This window comes from Podarcis raffonei, chromosome 6 (assembly GCF_027172205.1).
Source record: "Podarcis raffonei isolate rPodRaf1 chromosome 6, rPodRaf1.pri, whole genome shotgun sequence".
In the NCBI taxonomy this organism is placed as follows: domain Eukaryota; kingdom Metazoa; phylum Chordata; class Lepidosauria; order Squamata; family Lacertidae; genus Podarcis; species Podarcis raffonei.
In genome coordinates this window covers 84,275,665-84,299,341 of record NC_070607.1, presented here as the reverse complement: position 1 = coordinate 84,299,341, position 23,677 = coordinate 84,275,665, and the positions used below count along the sequence as shown (strand labels likewise).

The window sequence follows — 23,677 nt, the reverse complement described above, 5'->3', positions numbered from 1 at the left end:
TACGGCCCAGCAATGAAAGCTTCAAATTTGACCATATTTCTAAATCTTTTTGCACTTCAACCCAGCATTTTTCATAGTTATCTTTAAATAAATTCCCATTTTTTGCTGTCATGTTGATCCCCAAGTATTTGACTTTCTTAACCACTGTTAAACCTGTCATGTTCTGAAACCTCTCTCTCTCAATTGGTGTTAAATTTTTCTCTAAAACCTTGGTTTTTGACTTATTCATTTTCAGTCCGATGCCTATCCCTGAATTTCTATCCTGAAGTTCTTTTTAAAAAAGAAACCTCTTATTAATTACAGTGTTCATTTCAATTAGAAAAACATAGTTGACTTAATAAATTTAATTGAGGAAGCACAGAGCATTATAGCCCCGTATTAGTGAAACTCTGAACACTTCAAATGTTTCAGATGCCATTAAGACAGACTAGCAATTCACAAACCCTTTTAACCTAATAAATACAAAGCATAGAGCGCCAAGATACATCAAAACACTCTAAATGTTTTAGGCTCCATTAATGAGGAATCTTTTAACCTCCTAAGTTGATTCACAAACCATAAAACAATAAGGTCCTTCGCAAATCCATTTTAAAAGAAATTATTTTCACCAGTATGAAATGTGTATTTTTGCATTGAATCAAAGGATCTACATGCACCTAACTACCTGAGTTTGCCAGCACCTTTTCTTTTCTTTTTCATTTTTTTGTCCTATAGGCACTTTGTTCAGCTGAGCAAACGGGAGCTGAGCTTACATTGCATCGACCAACGCCAGATGGAGACGGTGGCTCCTGTAGCAAAAACAATTAACTTGTCAAGTGGAGATGCAGTTGTCAGCGAGGAGGATGGTTCTGGCACCTTCATGCTTCGAACAAAGGAAGCCAAGTACTTGTAAGTACTTGTACCTAATACAGCGGAAACAAATGGAATAATAATAATAATAATAATAATAATAATAATAATAATTATTTATTTATTTATACCCCGCCCAGCCCAGAGGGTCTAAGTCAAGGTTGCACAAGTGGTACCAACCATGCTAAATGATGCTAGTGAGTTTTGTGTAATGGTCTGTTGTGGATGCTGTGTAGGGAGGAAGAGAAACACAAACACATGCCAAGACGGCTGAATAACAAAAAACAGAAAATTACTCTGGCTACATTTGCACCTGTCAGCGCTGCCCAAGGTCCCAGCTCACACAAGACCAACGCTGCTTCTTCCTCAAGTTAAAAAGTCTTTATTGAAGTTCAGTTTCATTTCCAGACGTGCAGCGCGCAACGCTACGTCTATGCCTCAGACCGTAGAAGTCCCATCTGAATCTCCTCCCCCCTGACACCAGCTTAAGATTCTAGCCTTACTCCACCTCTTCCTCTGTTCCTTCTTTCTCTGGGTCCTCCTGCTAGTCGGAGTCTCAGCCCTCCTCGATTCTTCTGACGCTGAGTCCGCCGACTCTTCTCCCCCCCTCCTTCGGGCCTTAGGACCTGGCTCCCAATCCGGGTTTTCTGCTGTCCCGCGCTCCTCCACATTTGAACTTGGCGCGCGCGCGCAGCCTCCCACTTTCCTTCTGACCGCTACACTTGTGTCACTGCTCCCTCTTTCGGGGAGGCTAGCTGGACCTGGCCTTCCCTCCGTTTCCCCACTCCCCGATGGAGGAGAAGCTGGTCCTGACTCATGTGACTCTTCCCCCCCACTGTGCTCTGGTGGGGGAACTGGTCCTGATCCTCCGCTACTCCTTTGGGACTCCCCTCTGGTTCCTTGTTTATGGAACGTCCCCCCTGGGACTCCCCTCGCCCTTACCATAGGCGCCCCCTCCTGGGAATCTTCTGATTCGCTGGAGAAGCTCATGGAATCTCTCGGGCCACTGTCATATTCCCCTACGCTCCCCTCTGATTCCTCTCCTCCGCTCTCTATTTGCTCTCTCCCCTGCTCTTCTGCTCCTGAGCCTCTGACATCCATCCCCCCCTCGAAGCCCCCCCTTCCCCCCTCCCCCTTTTCGGGTGTGGGTTCCAGGTGCTCCAGCGCTGAGTGCTGGCTTCCGTTCTCTCCCCCTGGTGTGCAACCGGCCAGCGGGATCAGGCCCCCCCACGATGGGTTCGTCGACGTCGACTTCCTCTGCTTCCATTTCTCTGCTGTCGCGCTCAAAACCAAGATCCTCCCCCCACACGTCCATGTCCTCCTCTCCACCCGGTCCCTCGGGTGAGGCTGTGTGCAAGGGCCCCCTCAGCAGTTCCCTGCTCCACCCCACTTCTGGTTGAGTGTCCCACCAATAGGAGCGGTCCGTGACAAACCCCGAGAGCGACTCCTCCTGGGAGCTCATCCCAGGCGTCGGCTCCTCATCTGAGGAGAAACCCTGGAACGTGCTGGCTGACAGTGTGGGTGTGAAAAGCCAGTCGTCGAAATACTCCGCCGGCATGGGTCTGTGTGGGAAGATCGAATGGAACTCGTCTTTGAGGTAGTGCTCCTCCACGGCATAGCACGGCACCCACTCGTTGGCGCTGGCCGGAGTACCCTCCCTGGCGAGGAGATATTCAACTCCCTCTTCCCCCCATCTGGAGTCCAAAATCTCCGTGACCTCGTTGAGTGGGGTCGCCCTCTGTGGTCCCTCCCCTGTTGGCGATGGGCTACGTGGGGCTGGTGCGGTCCCTGGCGCCTGAAACCTGTGGGGTGCCTTGTAAGGTGTGAGCACTGACCTGTGAAAGACTGGGTGCATTCTGGAGCCCTCCGGGAGTGTCAACCGGTAGGCCACTGGATTGATCTGTGCCGCGACCTGGTAAGGTCCCAGCTGCTTGTGCCCGAGCTTCTTCTTAGCTAGTGTTCTGGCCGGCACTGCCTGAGCTGCTAACCAGACCCAGTCCCCTACCTGTATGTCTTCCCCAACCCTCCTGTGCCTGTCTGCCTGCACCTTGTAAGCGTGTTTCGCGAGTTCCAAGTGCCTTCGGAGTTGCTCATGGACCTCCTGTAACTCTGCGGCTAAGTGCTCTGCCCCCCGTGGCTCCCCCTCCCCCTCGGTCTCCAACCCCGGGAAGGTTCTGGGGTGGCGCCCATTGTTGGCGAAGAACGGTGTCACCCCTGTAGACCCGTGCTTCGTGTTGTTGTAGGCAAACTCGGCTAGCGGTAGGTAGTCCACCCAGGTCGAGGGCTGTTGATTGGCGTAGCATCGCAGGTACTGCTGCATGATGGCGTTGACCCTCTCCGCTTGTCCGTTGGTCTGCGGGTGTCGTGCCGACGCTAAGTTGATCTTGACGTTCAGGATGCCCAGCAGCTTCTGCCAGAAGTTCGAGATGAATTGGCGGCCCCGGTCGGACAGGATGGACCGCGGCAAGCCGTGAGCTTTGAACACGTGGTCTATGAACAGCTTGGCGGTCTGTTCCACTGTGGCCACCTTTGCGCACGGAATGAAATGCGCCATCTTGGTGAAGAGGTCTACGACCACGAGTACCGCTGTTTTGCCGCGCGAACTGGGCAGATCTGTAACAAAGTCCAGGGCCACTTTCTCCCATGGTTCGAGCGGCGTCTGCAGCGGTTCCAGCAGGCCCGCCGGCTTCCTGTGTACTGGCTTGGCCCTTTGGCAGGTGTCACACCTGGAAACGTAATCCGCAACTTCTCCCCGCACCTTGGGCCACCAAAAGTCCCTGGTGACTAATTCCGCCGTCTTGTCCTTGCCGAAGTGCCCAGCGCTGGGCGCGTCGTGCAGCTGCTGCAAGACTCTTGCGCGAAGGTCGTCTCCCGGTACGTAGAGAGCCCCTTTACGGAGGAGTAGTCCGTCACGTATCTGGAACTCGTCGTCCCTCGCTGTGCCGTTTCGCACCTCCTCCATCTTGGATTGCGCAAACGAATCCGCCTGTAGCGCGCGACGGACTGCGTCCAGGTCCACTGCGGCTGAAGCGCACGCCCACACCTCTGGTGCGAAAATGTGTTTGGCCGCTGCCGGTGCCGCTTCCTCGAGATACTGCGGCTTCCTGGATAGCGCATCCGCCATGACGTTGTTGTCTCCCGGGATGTATTCTATCCGGAAATCAAAATCTGCAAAGAACTCCGCCCAGCGGATGTGTCTCTGGTTCGGGAACTTCGCCGTGCGCCAGTACTCCAGGTTCTTATGGTCCGTGCGGACCTGCACTGTGTGTCTGGCTCCGACGAGGAAGTGCCGCCACGCCTTGAAGGCTGCATGAATGGCCAGCAACTCCCTGTCCCAGATGGTGTAGTTCTGCTCCAACGTGCTGAGCTTCCTGGTGTAGAATGCGCACGGTCTCCAGTCCCCTTGCGGATCTTGCTGCAACAGGACCGCCCCCACCGCTCTGTCCGAGGCGTCCGTTTCAACCCTCATCGGTTTGCTGGGGTTTACGTGTAGCAGCTGTTCTTCGGACGCGAAGAGACGCTTGAGCCTCCGAAAGGACTGCTCCGCCTGGTCTGTCCAGGTGAACTTCTTCTTCTTGGAGCTGAGGGTGTCCGTGATGGCCGCCGTCTCCTTCGCGAACCCCTTGATGAACTTGCGATAAAAGTTGGCGAAACCGACGAACTTCTGGACCTCCTTCCGGTTGCGCGGGCTCTTCCAGTCCAACACTGAGCGGACCTTGGCGCTGTCCATGGCAAGTCCCTTGTCGGACAGCTTGTAGCCCAGGAAATCCACCTCTGTCGTGTCGAACTGGCACTTCTCCAGTTTGGCGTAAAGTCTGTGCTCCCGTAGTCTCTGCAGGACCTCCTTGACGTCCTCCTCGTGTGCCTCCTGCGATTCCGAAAAGATCAGGATGTCATCTAAGAAGCAGACGCACTTCTTGTAGAGGAGTCCCGCTAGCACGTGGTGCATGAAAGCTTGGAAGCAATGGGAGCCATTTTGGAGACCAAACGGCACGACTCTGTATTCATAGGTTCCTAAAGGCGTAAACATGGCTGTCTTCCACTCGTCTCCCTCCCGCATGCGTATAAGGTTGTAGGCCCCTCGTAGATCCAACTTGGTGAAGATCCGTCCCTTCCTCACCGTCGCGAGCAGGTCGTCAATTTTGGGCATGGGGAATGCTGTGGGCTTTGTCCTGGAATTGATGATTCTATAATCCACTATGAGCCTCCGTTCGGGCGTGTCTCTCTTCTTCACGAAAAACACGGGACTGCCCCCCACTGCTTTGGATTCCCGGATGAATCCCCGCTTCAAATTGCGATCTATGAACTCCCTGAGTTCTTGCATTTCGTCTTCAGACATGGAGTACAGTCTCCCAGTCGGCAGCGTCGCCCCCGGCAGGAGGTCAATCTTGCAGTCGTAGGGTCTGTGGGGAGGCAGCTTGTCTGCTTCCTTCTCACAGAAGACTTCCAAAAAGGCCTTGTACTTGTTGGGCACCGCTTGCACCATGCCTAGGTGTAGCTGCGGTGCATCCTCTTGCCCCTCTTCTTCCTGGCAGGTCTGGATGCAGTGCGCTGCGCAGTAGGAAGAGCAGAAGGTCAATTGCCGCTGGTACCACGCTAATGCCGGGCTGTGCCTATCCAGCCAACTCATGCCCAACACTATGGGCGTGTCCGACAGGTGGGTGACGTTGAAACTGATGACTTCACGGTGGTTCCCAATTTGCATCACCAGAGGCGGTGTCTGCTGTACCACCTCTCCTCCCAGTATCTTCCTGCCATCTACCGTGACAACATTTAGGGGCGTCGTGGCTGGCAGGAGTGCTATGCGATGCTGCTTGACGAAGTCCAACCCTACAAAGTCTGCGTTGCTACCAGAGTCAATGGTAATAGGGACCTCCAGGGTGAGCCCATCGGGCAGCTGGAGCGATGCAGTGAGTTGCACCACTGGTTTGGGTGGGAGGGGGTCTGTGGGCTGCAAAATCTCTGGGGACTGCTTCACTGACTCGCCTGGTTGAGCCCCAGTGCCTCCGTCTCCAACCAGGCTTCGTCATTTCCCTGCTGCTGTTCCCTCTGCTGAATTGCTCCTTTTACAGTTGCTGAGGCTGCAGTGTGCTTCTGGAGCCTCTGGGGACACTCTTTGGCCATGTGCAGTGCACTGTCGCAGATGTAACACTTCCTGCTCCCTCTAGGAGCCTTCGCCTTGACTGCTCCTGGTGTTTGGGCTCTGCTTGCTGTCTGAGCCCTTGCACCTCCGATTTCCATTGGCTCCTCTCCCCTCATCAGCGGAGGCGTGGACTGAGCGCGCTCTGTCTCTCTGGGTAGGAAGGGAGTCGTTCTAACTGACGTGTTTGCTCTTCGCCCCTCCTCCCTGCTCCACGGGCGTTCTTCCAGGCGCACCCCAATTGCGAGCGCCCTTTGGACTACTTCTGTGGTATTTTGGGGTCTCTCCCCCCTGGCCAGCTCATCTTTCACGGCTCCATTCAGCCCCTCCCAGAACAGATCCCTGACGGCAGCTGAGTCCTTCTGCCAGCCCAGCACATTTACTAACCCAAAAAAGCGGGAATGATACTGGCGCACCGTCGCTTTTCCTTGCCGCAATCCATGCATTTCCCTTCTAGCGACATCCACATCCACCATTGATTTAAAGCAAGCGTCCATGGCTTCAATAAAGGTGCTTGAATTTTTGAGGGCGGGGTCATTTTCGCGTAACAAGGTTCGCAGCCACGACTTAGCTTCCCCATGCAGATGAGTGATTATGAAACCCACTTTCTCCTCCTCATCCCTAAAGTCTTTCCGAAGCAATTTGAGCGCGAAAACTACTTCTGCTCTGAAGTTAGGGTACTGCTGCAGGTTCCTGTCAAAATGGGTCACAATACTCGCCCCCCTTTTCCCGAGGCCAACTCCCTCCGGCTTGGCTCCCAGCTGCCCCTCCTTTCCCCATCTGTCCCACCTGGCTTGCAGATCCTGGCAGAGCGCAGCTGTTTCTCCTTCTTTTTTCTTAGACGCAGCCAATTCTGCGTAGAGCGTTGAGACCGCTTCCTGCAGTTGCTTGACTTTCTCCTCTGTAGTCATCTTTGCCTATCTTCGTGAGCTTGCAGAGTTTTTTGACGGGAGATGGGACTTACTGTCAGCGCTGCCCAAGGTCCCAGCTCACACAAGACCAACGCTGCTTCTTCCTCAAGTTAAAAAGTCTTTATTGAAGTTCAGTTTCATTTCCAGACGCGCAGCGCGCAACGCTACGTCTATGCCTCAGACCGTAGAAGTCCCATCTGAATCTCCTCCCCCCTGACACCAGCTTAAGATTCTAGCCTTACTCCACCTCTTCCTCTGTTCCTTCTTTCTCTGGGTCCTCCTGCTAGTCGGAGTCTCAGCCCTCCTCGATTCTTCTGACGCTGAGTCCGCCGACTCTTCTCCCCCCCTCCTTCGGGCCTTAGGACCTGGCTCCCAATCCGGGTTTTCTGCTGTCCCGCGCTCCTCCACATTTGAACTTGGCGCGTGCGCGCAGCCTCCCACTTTCCTTCTGACCGTTACACTTGTGTCACTGCTCCCTCTTTCGGGGAGGCTAGCTGGACCTGGCCTTCCCTCCGTTTCCCCACTCCCCGATGGAGGAGAAGCTGGTCCTGACTCATGTGACTCTTCCCCCCCACTGTGCTCTGGTGGGGGAACTGGTCCTGATCCTCCGCTACTCCTTTGGGACTCCCCTCTGGTTCCTTGTTTATGGAACGTCCCCCCTGGGACTCCCCTCGCCCTTACCATAGGCGCCCCCTCCTGGGAATCTTCTGATTCGCTGGAGAAGCTCATGGAATCTCTCGGGCCACTGTCATATTCCCCTACGCTCCCCTCTGATTCCTCTCCTCCGCTCTCTATTTGCTCTTCTGCTCCTGAGCCTCTGACAGCACCATACATTCTAAGCACTACGATACCACTTTAAACAGTCATGGCTTCCTCTGTAGAATTCTGGGATCTGTAGTTTGTTAAGGGTGCTGAGAATTGTTAGGAAATCACAGAGCTACAATATGCAGATATTCCTGGGAAGAGAGATTGACTGTTAAACCAGTCTAAATATTATAGCTCTGTAAGGGGGAATAGGAGTCAGTGAGATGTCGGTGAAACAAAGCTGTGGGGAGTCGAGGACTTCCGGTTAGCGCCAGCGCTTAATGGCGGATTTCTCCCGGAGCTCCGGGAGAGATCTGCTTCGTAGGTTCGGGTCCCGTCAGCTACGGCGGAGCGGGGACCCCCAAAAATCACAGGCGCGTAGCCTGTGAACTGGAGACTCGGCGGGCACCTTTGCGCCCCCCCGACGCTGTGAAATAGCCTTTTTAAAGGCTGCGGATCAGCGGAGGGTGTGTGGAGCGGTGCTGAGAGTCGTCTTCACCCAGCCTGCGAAGTGAAGCCGCGTCGCCATTAGCGGAGAGCGCTGACTTCTTCCAGTGAATTTGGACTAAAAGGAACATCTATCCGTGAGTAGGATTGACTGCTAAGATATAATTGGGCACTAAAATTAAAGAAATTGGATACCGAGACGGACAAGCACCAAAAAGGAAGTCTGCTTTCCGTTCTGTAGCAAGATCAAAGCGAAAGGCATTTCAGCTGTAACTGTCTGAAAGGAGAGTGGTGGGAACTAATAAATCCATCACCAAGTAAAGAACTCCCTCCCCGAAGGCAGGAGGGGGGGGGAGAAGATTTTAAAGTGTTTCCCTGCCATTTTAAAAGAAATTGAGCTATTCATCGCTGCTCCTGTACCTGGGGATCGGACTGCCGGAGAAAAGGCACCGGCTAAGGATTGTTGATATAAGAAGGTAAAAAAGTATCTTTAACTGACTTTGGCTACTCTCAACCTGAAACATTTATTTTGTTGCACAGCAAAGCTACTTGCAGGACATTATTGACTTGGATTTTTTAGAAAGAGAAAGAACAATAGAAAAGAACTTTGTTTATTTTCTGGAGAGTGGGGGACTAATTTGAAAGTAAAGAACTGACTGTACGCCCTCTAGAGGACTTATACATTGTTTCAGCAACAAGTGGAGCTTAAAATTTGAGAACTTTTGTCTGACAGCTCAAGAGTGTGGGAATGACCTTGAGTAAAAGACTTTGTTATGGCAGATGGTAAAGAGAAATCTCACAAGAAAGAGGATTTACAAGAAACAACCTTGAGATCTGGCAGACAATACAAAGTTGAATCTTTTATGCAAAGAAGGGCTTCTGTATCAGGAGCCCCTGGAACTACAGTTATTCCAAAGGCAAAAGTGAAAATAATGTCTTCAGAAGAATCCTTTGCTAAGGTATTGGAGAAGATAAATGACTCTTTAGAGGAATTAAAAAAGCAAGGTGCAGAAACCAAAGTACAAGTTGCTGAAACAAATAAGAAAATTGAAGAAATCTCTGGGAAAATTGATTCAAATACAAAAAGTATAACTGACCTTGGGAATAAAGTGAACTCAAATGCAGAAGCAATTGGGAAATTATTGGAAGAATCATCTACAACAAGAAAGATAGCTGAGGAAGCTAAAGAAATTGCAACTGCTGCTGAGGGAAAGTTTCCACCAGTGTTCAAGAAACTAGATGAATATGAACTAGCACTTTCTATGCAGGATATGCAACGCAAGGAGAGGAACTTAAGGATCAGACTTGTGCCGGAAAAGGAAGAAGACAACCTGGTGGACTATTTGACAAAAGAATTCTCTGACTTTTGGAAGCAGGAGCTGGACAAAGAAGAATTTAAGATAGAAACTGCATTTAGACTGGGAGCAAGGCAGAGGAAGAACAGACCCAGAGACTGTTTAATAACTCTGAGATCAAAGGAGGAACGGGACAAAATACTGAACCTGCATTACCAAACAACCCTTCGAATTGAAGATTTTCACATTGAGATTTTTAAAGATATTCCCAAAAGCATTTTGGACGCAAGAGGACACTATAAGGACCTGGTGATACTGCTGAAAAGGAACTACATTCAATTCAGGTGGGAGTTTCCCCAAGGCTTGTCTTTTAAATACAAGGGGAAGAAAAGAAGAATAAAGACAGTGAGTGATAAAGACAAGTTCTTAGGAGAACACGAAGAAGACCTACAGAAAGAGACGTTTCCAGGGCAAGGGCATCCTTCACTAGATACGGACACGGAACCACCGACAAACGAGGAACAAAAATTGGGAGCTGTAGGAGGAAAGAGTAAATAACCCCATCATGGCTCTGCAACTTCTAACCTGGAATTGTAACGGTTTGAACATTCCCAGAAAAAGGAAAAATATATTTCATGCTCTAAAGAAAGACCAATTGGACTTGATTTGCTTACAAGAGACCCATGTGACAAGAGCACATAGGAAATTATTAATAAATAAAAGACTGGGACAAGAATTTATATCTTCAGACAGAGTAAAAAAGAGAGGAGTAGTGATTTATGCAAAGGAAAAGCTGCAACCGAAACAAATCTTCAAAGACGACCAAGGAAGATATTTGGCAATTGAAATCCAATTTCAAGGAGAAAAGTATCTGATAGTGGGAGTTTACGCGCCAAATGAAGGGAAAGCTGAATTTTTCAAGAAGTTGCATGAGACTTTGATGGACTACATGGATTATAATCTAATTATGATGGGAGACATGAATGGAGTGGTTTCAACAAATATGGACAAAGCACAAAGACAGGTAGTAACAAAAGATGGAAGACTACCAAAGACCTTTTTTGAAATGACTGACAATATGGATTTGATAGACATCTGGAGAACAAAACACCCATTAGAAAGAGAGGGAACCTTCTTTTCTGAAGCCAAAATGACATGGACAAGGATCGACCAAATTTGGGTGACTAGCAGTATGGCGCAGAACATAAAGAGAGTGGAAATCTGCCCAAAAACTTTCTCCGACCATAATGCAGTAAAGATGGTGATGAGGCAAACAACAACTGGCTCCTTCAGATGGAGAATGAATGACACCTTACTTAGAGATGAGGAGATTTGCAAGAAGGCCCAAAAAACTTTGAAAGACTACTTTGAAATCAATCTAAGGACTAAAGTAGAAAAAAGAATAGTATGGGACGCAAGCAAAGCCGTGATGAGAGGGTTTCTGATACAACAAAATACATTAAAGAAAAGAGAACAAAATGAGAGGAAGGAAAAAATTCTGGAAAAGATAAAAGAAGGGGAAAAGAAACTAAGATTGAAGCCAAAATCACAAGAGATTTTAAGAGAAATCAAATTTTATCAAACACAATATATGGAACTGACGAATCAAGAATTAGAGTGGAAAATTAAGCAAATGAGACAAAAGACTTTTGAATCTGCTGACAAATGTGGCAAGCTATTGGCTTGGCAAATAAAGAAGAGACAAAAACTCAACACGGTAACAAACATAGAAGTGGAAGGAAAGAATATAAGTAACCCAGCTGAAATCAGGAACTGTTTTCAGAACTACTTTAGACAACTTTACACACAAGGGCCGCAAAAAGAAACAGATATACAACAATTCCTCGAGAAAAATGGGCTGAAAAAGATTTCGCAGGAAAGTAAGACAATTTTGAACCAGGAGATATCAGCACAGGAAATAGAAGATGCCATTCAAAACATGACGTTGGGCAAATCACCTGGACCGGATGGACTGACTTCCAAATATTACAAAGTTTTGAAGGAAGGGCTTATACAACCTTTGAAGGAAGTCTGCAACGAGATCATGGAGGGGAGGAAGGCACCCGATACGTGGAGAGAGGCCTACATTACACTTATACCAAAGACAGAGACTGAAAAGACCCAACTTAAGAACTACCGACCCATCTCGTTACTAAATGTGGATTACAAAATCTTTGCTGATGTTTTAGCAAAGAGACTGAAAAGAGTTTTGATGGAGGAGATTCATGGGGACCAAGCGGGCTTTCTCCCGAAAAGGCATTTGTCGGACAATGTAAGGAATATAATTGACATTTTGGAGAAGTTGGAAGTGAACATAAATACTAAGGCTGTTTTGATATTTGTGGACGCCGAGAAAGCCTTTGACAACATTTCTTGGAGCTTTATGTTGAAGAACCTCCGGGGGATGGGGGTAGGCCAAGGGTTTGAGAATGGTATAGGTGCAATTTATTCTGAACAGAAAGCAAAATTAATTGTAAATAATGTGGTTACAGAAGAGTTCAAGATTGAAAAAGGGACACGACAGGGGTGCCCTATCTCCCCATTACTTTTTATATCGGTCCTGGAGGTTTTGCTTAATATGATTAGGAGGGACCAGTTGGTTAAAGGGATTCAGGTCGGAGCTAAACAATACAAACTGAGAGCATTTGCAGATGACCTAGTACTTACATTGCAAGAGCCAGAAGCTAGTACGAAAAGAGTTTTGGAAATAATCCAAGAGTTTGGTCAATTGGCAGGATTTAAATTGAATAAGTTAAAAACAAAGGTATTGGAGAAAAATCTAATGCAGGTTGAAAAAGAAAGGTTTCAGAATGAGACAGGGTTGACTGTGGTTAAAAAAGTGAAATACTTGGGTATAAACATGACAGCTAAGAATGTGAATTTATTTAAAGATAATTATGAAAAAACTTGGACAGAAGTGAAAAAAGACTTGGAGATTTGGTCAAATTTAAAGCTTTCCTTGTTAGGTCGAATTGCAGTCATAAAGATGAATGTATTGCCAAGAATGTTGTTTTTGTTTCAAGCATTGCAAATAATGGATAAAATGGACTGTTTCAAGAAGTGGCAAAAAGACATATCTAAATTTGTCTGGCAGGGCAAAAAGCCCAGAATTAAATTTAAGATATTAACGGATTCAAAGGAAAGAGGGGGGTTTGCCCTGCCAGACTTCAAACTGTACTATGAAGCGGCAGCTTTCTGCTGGCTGAAAGAATGGCTGCTTCTTGAAAACACAGACATTTTGGATTTGGAAGGTTTTAATAATATTTTTGGGTGGCATGCATATCTGTGGTATGACAAGGTTAAAGCACATAAAAGTTTTAAAAACCATATTGTCAGAAAAGCACTATTAAATGTCTGGGTCAGATATAAAGACTTGCTGGAAAACAAAACTCCAAGGTGGCTATCGCCAATGGAAGCAAAGGCTGTTAAAAAGTCTAATATGGAGTCAAAGTGGCCAAGATACTGGGAAATCTTGGAAAAGGAAGGGGACAAATTGAGATTGCAGAGTTTTGAGAAATTAAAAGGGAAGGTGAGAGATTGGTTGCATTATCATCAAATAAATGAAGTGTTTAAAATGGACAGTAAAATTGGCTTCCAGGTGGAATTGGAGACAGAATTGTTAGAACCAAGTACCAAGAATTTGTCAAAAATGTATAATCTGCTGCTGAAATGGAATACACAAGATGAAACGGTTAAATCAGCTATGATTAAATGGGCTCAGGACATTGGTCATAATATTTTGTTTGCTGATTGGGAAAAGTTGTGGACCACCGGGATGAAATTTACGGCATGTAATGCCTTAAGAGAAAATATTATGAAAATGATCTATAGGTGGTACATAACCCCAGTCAAGCTTGCAAAGATTTACCATTTGCCTGACAATAAATGTTGGAAATGTAAAGAAAAGGAAGGTACATTCTTTCACCTTTGGTGGACGTGCCCGAAGATTAAGGCATTCTGGGAAATGATCTATAATGAACTTAAAAAGGTATTTAAATATACTTTCACCAAGAAACCAGAGGCCTTTCTCTTGGGTATTGTCGGCCAAGGGGTGTCAAAGACAGATACAACTTTCTTCATGTATGCTACAACAGCAGCTAGAATACTCATTGCGAAGTACTGGAAGACGCAAGATCTACCCACACTGGAAGAATGGCAGATGAAGGTGATAGACTACATGGGCTTGGCAGAAATGACGAGCAGAATCCGAAACCAGGGAAGAGAAGCAGCGCAAGAAGATTGGAAAAAGTTTAAGGACTATTTAAAGAAATACTACAAAATTAATGAGAGTTAGAATGATGTTGGATTGGAAAGTAAATGGTTACTATTAGTAATGGTTAAGACAAGGAGAATAAGGAAGATTAGCTTGAATTTTTATTAAAATAAGGGAAGATTTGCTGAGTAATTGATAAGAACTTGGAATACAGAGAAGGGAGGCATGAGGAAGTCGGGGAAGAAAGGTGTAAGAAACTAAGATATGAAATGGTACATGTTTTTTGTTTTGATTGTGTGTTTTTTTTTGTTTGTTTATGTATTTGTTATATGTTTGTGTTGTTATAAAAATCTGTAATAAAAAATTATTATATATATAAAAAAAAGCTGTGGGGAGTCATTCATGAAGCTGTTTCCTCCTTGAATTGTTTCACATATGTTTGATCACCTTTTCTTGCCAGCTGTAGTCTGCACACACATCAGTTACCACACATTAGATATCACATTGTGACATCCATATACATGTACACCCAAATTCAATAGGCTCTAATATTACCCTGGAGATTGTGTGAAAGAGCTGAAGGCTTGGGAATAAATGAATTGTTAGAAGTTTTGCTTTCTTAGTTTCCCTAAAAGTAAAGCTAGGCATGTCAGATTAGTCACTTGAATCCAGATACACAATTTCTACATTGAATATATGATTGGATGTGTATGTTTCATTTCTAAAATAAGAGGTGCTAAGTTTTCATCACTTATTGATGTGGGAAGGACACTCTGCACATGCTCAAAAGCATGTCAATATGCTGGACATATTTCAGTTCCAGTTCCTAGTGGCTAGCCAAGTCGATGTATCTCAATGTCAAAAACATTCTGTTCCTTGCTCACAAACCAAAGAAGGATTAATTAGTAAATTGACTCACATGAAAAATCTAAATGCTGGAGACAGTGTTTAGCTGTAGCTGTGTCTTCGCAGACTGTAGAAATGTTCCATTTGACCCCAGAGGCCACAAAATTATACGGAAATTGTTCACCTGAGTCAATATGTTGCAATATATATCTTTATATCTCAGCACTCTTGTTTCCTTCAAAGTCTGAGCAATTAAGTCAGCCTGAAAAGGTCAGAGTCAGCACTGCTGGCCTTCTTGACAAGTAAAACTGTCTGTAACATCAATGGGCATGAAACAGAAATGGTTGTAGTTGTGCTTATTGGCATTTCATGTGCACTATTTTGGGTTCACAGACTCACCGTTTTTGAATTGTAGATTCCGAATACCCTTTACTGTCCAGAACAACAAACTAGAGGACATTACCAAGCTCCGAAATGAGTGGATGCTGCTCATAGACAGATACTGCTCATTGCCAAAGGCAGAATCCCTGACTCAGGGGAACGTCTCAGATGCAGTGTGTGAGGAAGCTCACTGTTTAAATGAAGGGAAGATGGAACAGCCCATCTGTTTCAGTCTGGAATCTCCTACAGCTCCAGAGGCTGTGACCTTAGCCCACACGCTCCAGGAGAACCGTCCTTTGGTTTCAGCATTGGGTCAGCTTCCTGGAAGAACGGCAGGTGGGAAAGCCCCGCCTCCTTTTCCCAAGTTGTCCAGCCAGCCTCCAACATCAACAAGAACAAAGGCGTTCCACTGGGAAGTAGTTCCTCAGGAAAAGGTGTGAAATGATATGTTGCATAGAACAGGGCGCATGAAATCTATGAGTGTTTGATTCTCTGTTGTTGCAAGCTGTCGTCATCATAATCATAATGTGGTTTAACACGAGATTGTTCATCCTTCTACAGAATAGAAATGCTGTCCATGTTGGAATTTAGCAACAAAATAGAGAAAGCAAGTAGTGTACCAGGGTGACCACTGAGGTTCTTTCCAGATGTTTTGGACCAAGCTTCCCATTGTTTCTCAGTATGGGAGTATGGGATAAATCATCCACATCTGGAGTACACCAAGTTGGCTACCCTTGTAGTACATACACTATGTCCCCCTCACATGCCCATTCAGATAACCCTGACAACCCAAGTGATGTAAGCCTCCTTGCAAAGGAGAGTATTGTGATCATGGTAGGCATTTAATGGAATTAAATTGGCGGGTGGGGAACCTATCCTTGCTGTCTTGAGTTCTTTAGGAGGTAAAATGGGCAAGAGACAAACACCATTGGTTAATAAATAAATGTTGGGAATAATCTATAACCATAGTCCCTATCCTCTTAGAAGAGGGCTGAACAGAAGCAGCCAGCATTCCATAGATCATGTGACAGGTTGGTGGACCTGGCCACCTGCTAATCAGCTGATGGCATCGGGTGCCAGGAAATGGTAACTTCAATATGCAGCTGCAAGATTCTTCCTTTGCAGTCCCAGCTTGAACTGCAAAGAAACATGGCCTGAATTCAAGAAGTCAAACCGCAGCTGCAAAAATTCTACCCCTGCAACTATGGCTTGAATTGCAATGGAATATTCATTTGAACTCAAGCCAGGTCTGCAAAAGAAGAACCAGGGGTCCATTTAGAGTGAACTCCTGATTCTCCCTTTTGAATATGGTGCTTTTCCAAGTCATTCTTTTACCTGTCCCATAGCTGAAGTCATCTGATGCTGGGTGATGGACAAGTGGTTGTGGCTTGGCTGACATGGCCCTTGGGCCAAGTGGGTATTACTTGTGGGCCTAATTAGGACCATAGGCCAGAGGTTCCCCACCACTGTCTTAGATGTAATGACTCATGATTCACAATCACCCTCTACCCCATTGAGGAATGTGGTAGCACCAAGCCACAGAGAGGTCATGATCCTATTTCATGAGTCAAGCTCTTTTATGGCCTATTTAGATGGAATCTTCACCCTGCCCACATACAGTCCCCTGGTGATCATTCAGTTGGAGGAATACAGTGAAAAACACTATGATGGAATTCAAGTTCTACATGGATTCCTCAAGAAGAATCCCCAAACTCTTAGCCCCATGGGAATCTATTGTCTTTTTATGGTTACGACTATCCATAAAGAATGTCATGACTACCATTTACACATCACAGGGTGACCTCAGGAAGAAGGTACTTGCAGTTCCTAGGACTCCTTCCATATGCTCAGTTAGGTGTTACAGTCCCCAGTCAGGAACATGGGATCCTACTCGGATGTCCTATAAGATAGTTATGCATCCCCCTGGCTCACCAAATCCCATTTTTTTAAATCATGGAATTCTCTAGTCTTGGGCTTCTAGGCTAATTATTAGCCAAGTTTGGTCTCCACTCATAATTAGTTTCGCCGCAGTTTTAAAACTGGCATATTACACTTCCATGGCTGACCCCTTCCCTTTCTGGCTGAAACTTACCTGGCAGCAGTGGTAAGGAGGGCTGTTGCAACCTTCATTAGGCCATTATTAAGTGACAAGACTGGTGGGAAATGTTGTTTCTATGGGGTCTTCACAAATATCCTGGAAACTACAGTTCACCAGAAATCAGCTACCAAAAGATACATAGGATATCTATAATTCTGAGGGTTCCTGGGGCTTTTACTACATTAAGGCTACATTTCACCATTGCAGGTACGCTTTTTTTCGGGGATGGGGGAATGTGTCAGAGAGGAGTATGAAGGGTCTGCAGGACTCATCATATTCCCTAGTGGTTGGAGGATGTGTTGGGAGTGGGGATACTTCTCATTGCTTTGTGTGTTTATAAAAGCATCACTGAAAATATGACGAAACCTGGAGCTTGGAATATGTGAGCTTAAAATGAACTAATTTTGGACATGAGCTGACCTGCGTGTAAAGTAGCTTGCATTAGGTAAGCTCATTCCAAATCAATCCTTGGGAACTTGCCTGTCCTAATTATAGAGATGCCATGACATATTTATTTACAGCGTTTTAATATTTTTAGATAGAGAAATCAATCTGGACATCCTGCCACCTGGGCCAGAAAACCATAGATGTGGCTCGGCTTCACAACCAGTTTCGTATTCAAGAAGTGGTGGGAACTCATGGCAATGAGCCTCTCCTGACACAACAAATCATGTTAAACCCCAAAATTGCGCATAACTTCAGTAAGTGTGAAAATGTCACTTTGCTTACTAGGAGTAGCCCCTTACTCATGATTCCTAAGATTTTTAAGAGGCTCAGAAGGAAATGCTGCAGAATTTCAACTGAATTTCAATAGTTGTAAGAAGAGCAGTCCATCAAATGTTATCCTGTGATCATTGACATAAGAATATAAGGACAGACCTCTTTATCAGGCCAAAGGTCTACCCAGTCTAGCATTCTGTTCTCCTAGTGATCAAACAGATGTGTGTGGGAAGCCCACAAGCAGTTCCTGAGTGCAATAGCTCTCCTGTAGCAGATGTTTAAAGGAATACTATCTTTGATCCTAAGGGACGTGGGTGGCGCTGTGGGTTAAACCACAGAGCCTAGGACTTGCCAATCAGACGGTCGGCGATTCGAATCCCCGCGATGGGGTGAGCTCCCGTTGCTCGGTCCCTGCTCCTGCCAACCTAGCAGTTTGAAAGCACGTCATAGTGCAAGTAGATAAATAGGTACCGCTCTGGCGGGAAGGTAAATGGCGTTTCCGTGCACTGCTCTGGTTCGCCAGAAGCGGCTTCATCATGCTGACCACATGACCCGGAAGCTGTACACCGGCTTCCTCAGCCAATAAAGCGAGATGAGTGCCGCAACCCCAGAATTGTCCGTGACTGGACCTAATGATCAGGGGTCCCTTTACCTTTATTTTTGATCCTGCGGTAGTACACAACCATCGTGACAAGTAGTCATTGATGGCCTTATCCTCCATTTCTAATCCCCAATTTAAGCCATCCAAGTTGGTGGTCATAACTACATCTAGTTGTAGCAACTTATGTAGTTTAGCTGTGTGCTGTGTCAATGAGTGCTTTGTTGTTGTCCTGAATCTCTTGCCATTCAGCTTCATCTGCTGACCCTGAGTTAGGAAGCTGCCTTCTACTGAGTCAGACATCGGTCCATCTAGCTGAGTACTGTCTACACTGACTGGCCGAGTCTCCACAATTTCAGACAAGGGTTATCCCCTACCCCCTGCCTTTCTGGAGATGCCAGGGATTGAATCTGGGACCTTCAGCATGCAAAGCAGATGCTCTACCGCTGAACTTTGGTCCTTCCCTCAAGTACCAATGGATGAGTCTGTCAACATCAGTTTCTCATTTTTCCAGTTTTTAGTTCTCCGTATTTCTCCATCAAATTGTGATTTTTTTTAAATTTAATTTTTAATTTTAAAAAATCCACATGAAAATTTGTAGACATTTTGTATTCAGTTTTGACAAATATGCATATTTTTGTAAGCAAATTTCTCCCATATATTACACTTTTACCTGTTATTTTCACTGCTGTGTGCTTTTTAATGCATGCAGGCACACTTTGTACACATTTTCTGGTTAGTGGACTGTACTGTAAAATTCAGAGAAGTGCAAAATTCAGAGAAATACAAATTTCAAAGGATAGTTCGTGTGTAAGCTTGAAAACTGCACCTTAGGTAGTTTCTCGTTAAAATACAAACAAAACCAAGTTTCTTCCCCATGCCTACTCAAAAGTAAGCTAAACGCAGTCAAAACAGTTCACCCTGCCCTTTATAATTACTCTAAATTTTCCTTTTCTCTTTGATAATTTTTGAATGCATTTCCCCTCTCAGTATTGGAACATGGTCAAGACGAAATGGGGGATAAAATTTTGGCACAACACTAAGTGTATGTGTGCTTTATAGTACTTCCCAGGATCCTTTGTAACTCTTGAGGCAGCTGCGCAAGGGGCCTCCAGCAAGCACAACTGGAAATCCTTTGTGTGAAGTATAAACCTGTGAAGGATTTGCATGAACTAAAATTGGAAGGGTGTAATCATTATGTTAATTGGGACACCTGGGCTGGGAAATTATTGCATCCATTGACTGGCACTAAAGTGGTGGTGGTTGGGAAGTACATGTTAAGATGTTGTTAGTGAGGATAAAGACATCTTTAAACAGTGCTTTTTAATCCTCCAAATTAGTCTTGTTTCTTCTAGGAAACCACTCTTTTCTACTAGGCAAATTGGGCAAGCCCCTGCTTTTAGCAAACTTACGACTCCAAACATGCTTGGGGGAAAACTGGACAAATTCAGGTGTGGGTAATTCAATAAGGGTATCACTTTTCATTCAGAGGCAGTGTACCCCTGTTTACTTGATGCTTTGATCACATGACAGTGAGAGCGATTGTCACCTTTCCACCTTGTTTGTGAGCTCCCAGGGGGAGTTGAGTGGTCACTCTGGAGAACAAAACAGTGGGCTCTGTAAACTCAATCCCAGAATCAGCAGCACAATTTTTGTATTCTTAACTAAAATAATTTTCAAAGTAAGGTTTTGAGTGCCATCAGGAGACACTCTCTTGATTTATTCTTCTGACTAATGGATTGACTGCACTTCAATCAAATACATCCATATGGATACATCGATGCCATTCGTACTAGAATGCTAGGATACTATTTGTACAAGATATTAGAGCACTGACTCATCTTAGCTTTTAGTGGGCACAAGCACAAGCTAATTCTGTGGGCTGAACAACAGTATAAATGTCCCAGTGTTCTTTCTCTGCTTCCTCCCCCCCCCCCCGCTCCCCTGTGCATTTATCTACAAGTAATCAAAGAACCATTCTCCCCCTCCAGACATTTTTCTTAAAAGTTTCCGCATAAAGCCAAGCCAGCTGAAAGAAAAATTATACATTATACATGAAGACAGTGGTGGACTTAGCATTGAGCAGATTACAGCACTAAGAAGGTAACCTTTTGGATAGAATTCTTTATTTATGATAGATATTACTTTTTGAAAACAGCATCATTTTGGGCAAATGAAAGGAGAAGCGAAAGGATGTGTTTACTGAAGCACCTGATGTACCTAGCTCCTTGCATTGGAAATTAGGGATGTAACTTTAAAAAAATACATATGCTCTATTACTCATTGTTCTCTGGAGGAACCGTAAGACACCTTGCTGCTTGTAATGCTGAGCTTTAAGCAAAGTGAGCAACAAAACAATTCAATCCAGTTGTGCCAAATGGCGTGGATTTAAAATAAATTAATCCCATGCTTGACGTGATTATGGGCCAGCCGTTTGCATTATTTCCCCCAACCCATCCAGAGACAGCTTGAAATAACTTTCCACAATGCCTTAGGGACATAGGAAGCCATCTTCTCCTGAGTTAGACCATTGGGTCCATCTATTATTTTTTTAAAAATATTTTTTATTAAGTTTTCCATTTAACAATCCAATCATATCACATTAATTTTTCCAAATTATACCAATATATATTTTAAAGTCCGAATATTTTGCCAAATTTTAAATTTTGTTGGGGGTTCCCATGTTTCGAGTTCAGTGAGGGTCCAATCATCTCATATTTCTGCTGCTTTTGATGTTCACAAATCCCATCTTCCAGTCTTCTTGTTGTTATCATTTTTCTTCTTAATAACCTCTGAGTTGTTTCCGCAGGCGAGTTAAACCAAACATTGTTATATTTCTGTGTGAACTTTGTAAGGCTCTCCTTAAATCACCACACGCTGATCCAAAAGTCCTGCTTGAGCGGCAGGTGCCATTTTAGTCTGTTCCGATGTAATAAAGTCTAAGTGTCTGCTCATTAATTTTCCCAGACCAGTTGCAACATAAATCAGTCATTCCAGGGGAGGGTTTGCCAACTCAAACACACAATCCAAACATGATAACAAAACAATGTCTCACCTCCCCCTTTGACTATCAATCTTGCAACTTAGTATGTCTCATAATGGCGGATCCTGATTAAGAACTGCGGACCATTGGGTCCATCTAATGCAGAATTGTCCACACAGATTGGCAACAGCTCTCCAGGGTTCCAGGCAGAGGACATTTCTACCTGGAGATGCTGGGGATTCAACCTGGGGTTTCTGCATGCGAAGCAGTTGCTCTAGCACTCAGCTATGGCCCTTCCCTGTTCACCTCTCTCCACTTGCTTTGTGTGCTTGGACTGGGAAGATTCCATGGTGCTGCTTTGCAGACTATCCAACACAGGTGAAAGAGGCATGTGGATTTACAGTGGTGCCTTCTAGGTGATGCTAGACTCCAACTCCTGCCAGCATAGCCAGAGGTCAGGGATGATGGGAGTTGAAATACAGCAGCATCTGAAGAGCACTATGCTGGGTACCCCTGTACTACAGTACCTACTCTAGCAGTCACAAGGGGAAGGGAGAATACAGAGACTGCTGAAAGAACTCTCTGCGTGTCAGAACAAGTTTGTGTTGCTTGGTCTAAATAAACAGGGAGGTTTGATTGGTGCCAACTCTCTGTGTTCTGAATGCCAAGCAAAGGGCTATTTATTCAACAAGACATTGTTTTAAACTCTGACATTTAACTGTGCTTTTATCTGCCACGTTTATGTTTGTATTGCATTATGGTGGGTATTGTGGCTTGTGATTCTTGTATTACATCAAACAAACAAATGAACACTGCTAGAATTTGTTCCACCTGTGGGAAGGCCCAATGAAACAGTTCTAGCTGTTGTTGTTTTCCCAATCTGAATGTGGGCAGAAGAGAAAAAATAGACATATGGAATGTAGTTAATTATTCAAGATGGCAGTGGTTAATGGATTTGAAACACGCCAATACAAAAATGCTGTATTTCCCCCCAATTAATTAAAATGGGCAAACGTTCATTGTTGTTTACTCTGGTTTAGCACACAAATGAGCCCATGTTTTTAAGTATTCTGTTGAAATTGTTACCATTTGTCTACAAAATGCCCATATTTGACACTGATGTCTTGGAACCAGGAATGCTAATTTGTATCGATTTCCCATAGATACCAGCCCACCGCGAAAGATATAGAAATGTACACGTCGTTCAAAGGGTCTCCTTCAGAACTGCATCTTGTGGATCAATTTATGCTAGAAGTAAGAAGTATATCTACGGTTTAAGTCGTGGTTTTGTACATGCCACATTGTCTTCTTCTTGCTCTCTGTTGATTTTATGCTGAATTTAAAACTCGGGAAAATGCAACTCATCGAACTTTCTTGGACCAAAGAAATCCTTTGCAGCAGCTGGGTTGCTTTATTTATTCAAATATCCTGATCTGTCTCCTTAACACAGAAGACTGTGCAAAAGACACAGTGTTAGATTATTAGAATTAAGTTCAAACTGAAATGTTAAAAAAGCATTTCTAAAATATTTCATTTGTGTTTTTTAAAGTACAGAACAGCAGTTGTGTGACTTAAGGTCAATGCATTGTTGAAGATGCATGTCTAGCTGATATGCCCCAAGGTGGGAGCTTTTACCTAGGGTTATAGTTCAATATGGATAAGTCTGGTCCCAGGTTCCGCATCCCACATCTTTGCTGGTGCTATGCCACAACGTGTCCCCAAATTTCTCAAAAGTTTTCTTCCACTGCAAAAGAGGCTGTCTCATTCTCAGGACACTTTAGAATTTTTTTAAACATTTTGTGGCTGTGGAATTGAGCTTTCATAATTGTTGCAAGATGGCTGTGGGTAGAATGGGCATATGCATTTTTCCTTTCCTTTTCTCCAGCACTTTGTAGTCTCTTGGCTTTCTATGGGAAAAGCTCTGTCATCTTACTCTGAGTAAGCTGGCCATTGAGCAGACTTCAGGGGTTTTCAGGAAACAGGAAGGCTGCAAAGTGCAGACTGCTGGAGAATTAAACTGAAGATTGAATGAAAGGGCACTCACGAATGCTGCTTCACTACCTTGTAAATGGGTGCCTTGAAAGTGAGAGAAATTCAACAACAACCCTGTAGCTCATGCATGGGAATTCCACCAATTTCCCTCTCCCTTTCCATTTTGATCATTTTTGAGCACAATTTTCTCATGAATTGATGAGCTGGTATCAAATCAATACATTCCATTGGAGCAAGGATTTATGTTTGCTCAGTGGAACTTCCCTTCATCTCCTTCTTCCATGCATACTCCAACCCCTCTTCAAATCTGCTTCAGAGGGTTGTGGGAACCCCTAGAACAGATTTAACAAGGCAGCTTAAAATTTTCTTATGTAGGACAACAGGAATCTTTTCTGAGTTT

The 23,677-nt window shown here is 45.1% G+C and overlaps 1 protein-coding gene across 2 annotated transcripts in view; it reads left to right on the top strand.

The window, feature by feature from the left end:
• The first annotated feature begins 231 nt into the window (after positions 1-231).
• LOC128416481 (disheveled-associated activator of morphogenesis 2-like) overlaps positions 232-23,677 on the top strand; it is a 47,837-nt gene continuing 24,391 nt past the window's right edge. For both annotated transcript variants that reach the window (XR_008331222.1, XM_053394298.1), the window contains exons 1-5: positions 232-888; positions 14,921-15,320; positions 17,523-17,685; positions 20,294-20,405; positions 22,449-22,539. Coding sequence is in view for 1 of the 2 variants with exons in the window: in XM_053394298.1 (XP_053250273.1) it covers positions 773-888; positions 14,921-15,320; positions 17,523-17,685; positions 20,294-20,405; positions 22,449-22,539 (882 nt within the window). In the remaining variant the exon portion in view is untranslated. The remainder of the gene's footprint in view (positions 889-14,920; positions 15,321-17,522; positions 17,686-20,293; positions 20,406-22,448; positions 22,540-23,677) is intronic.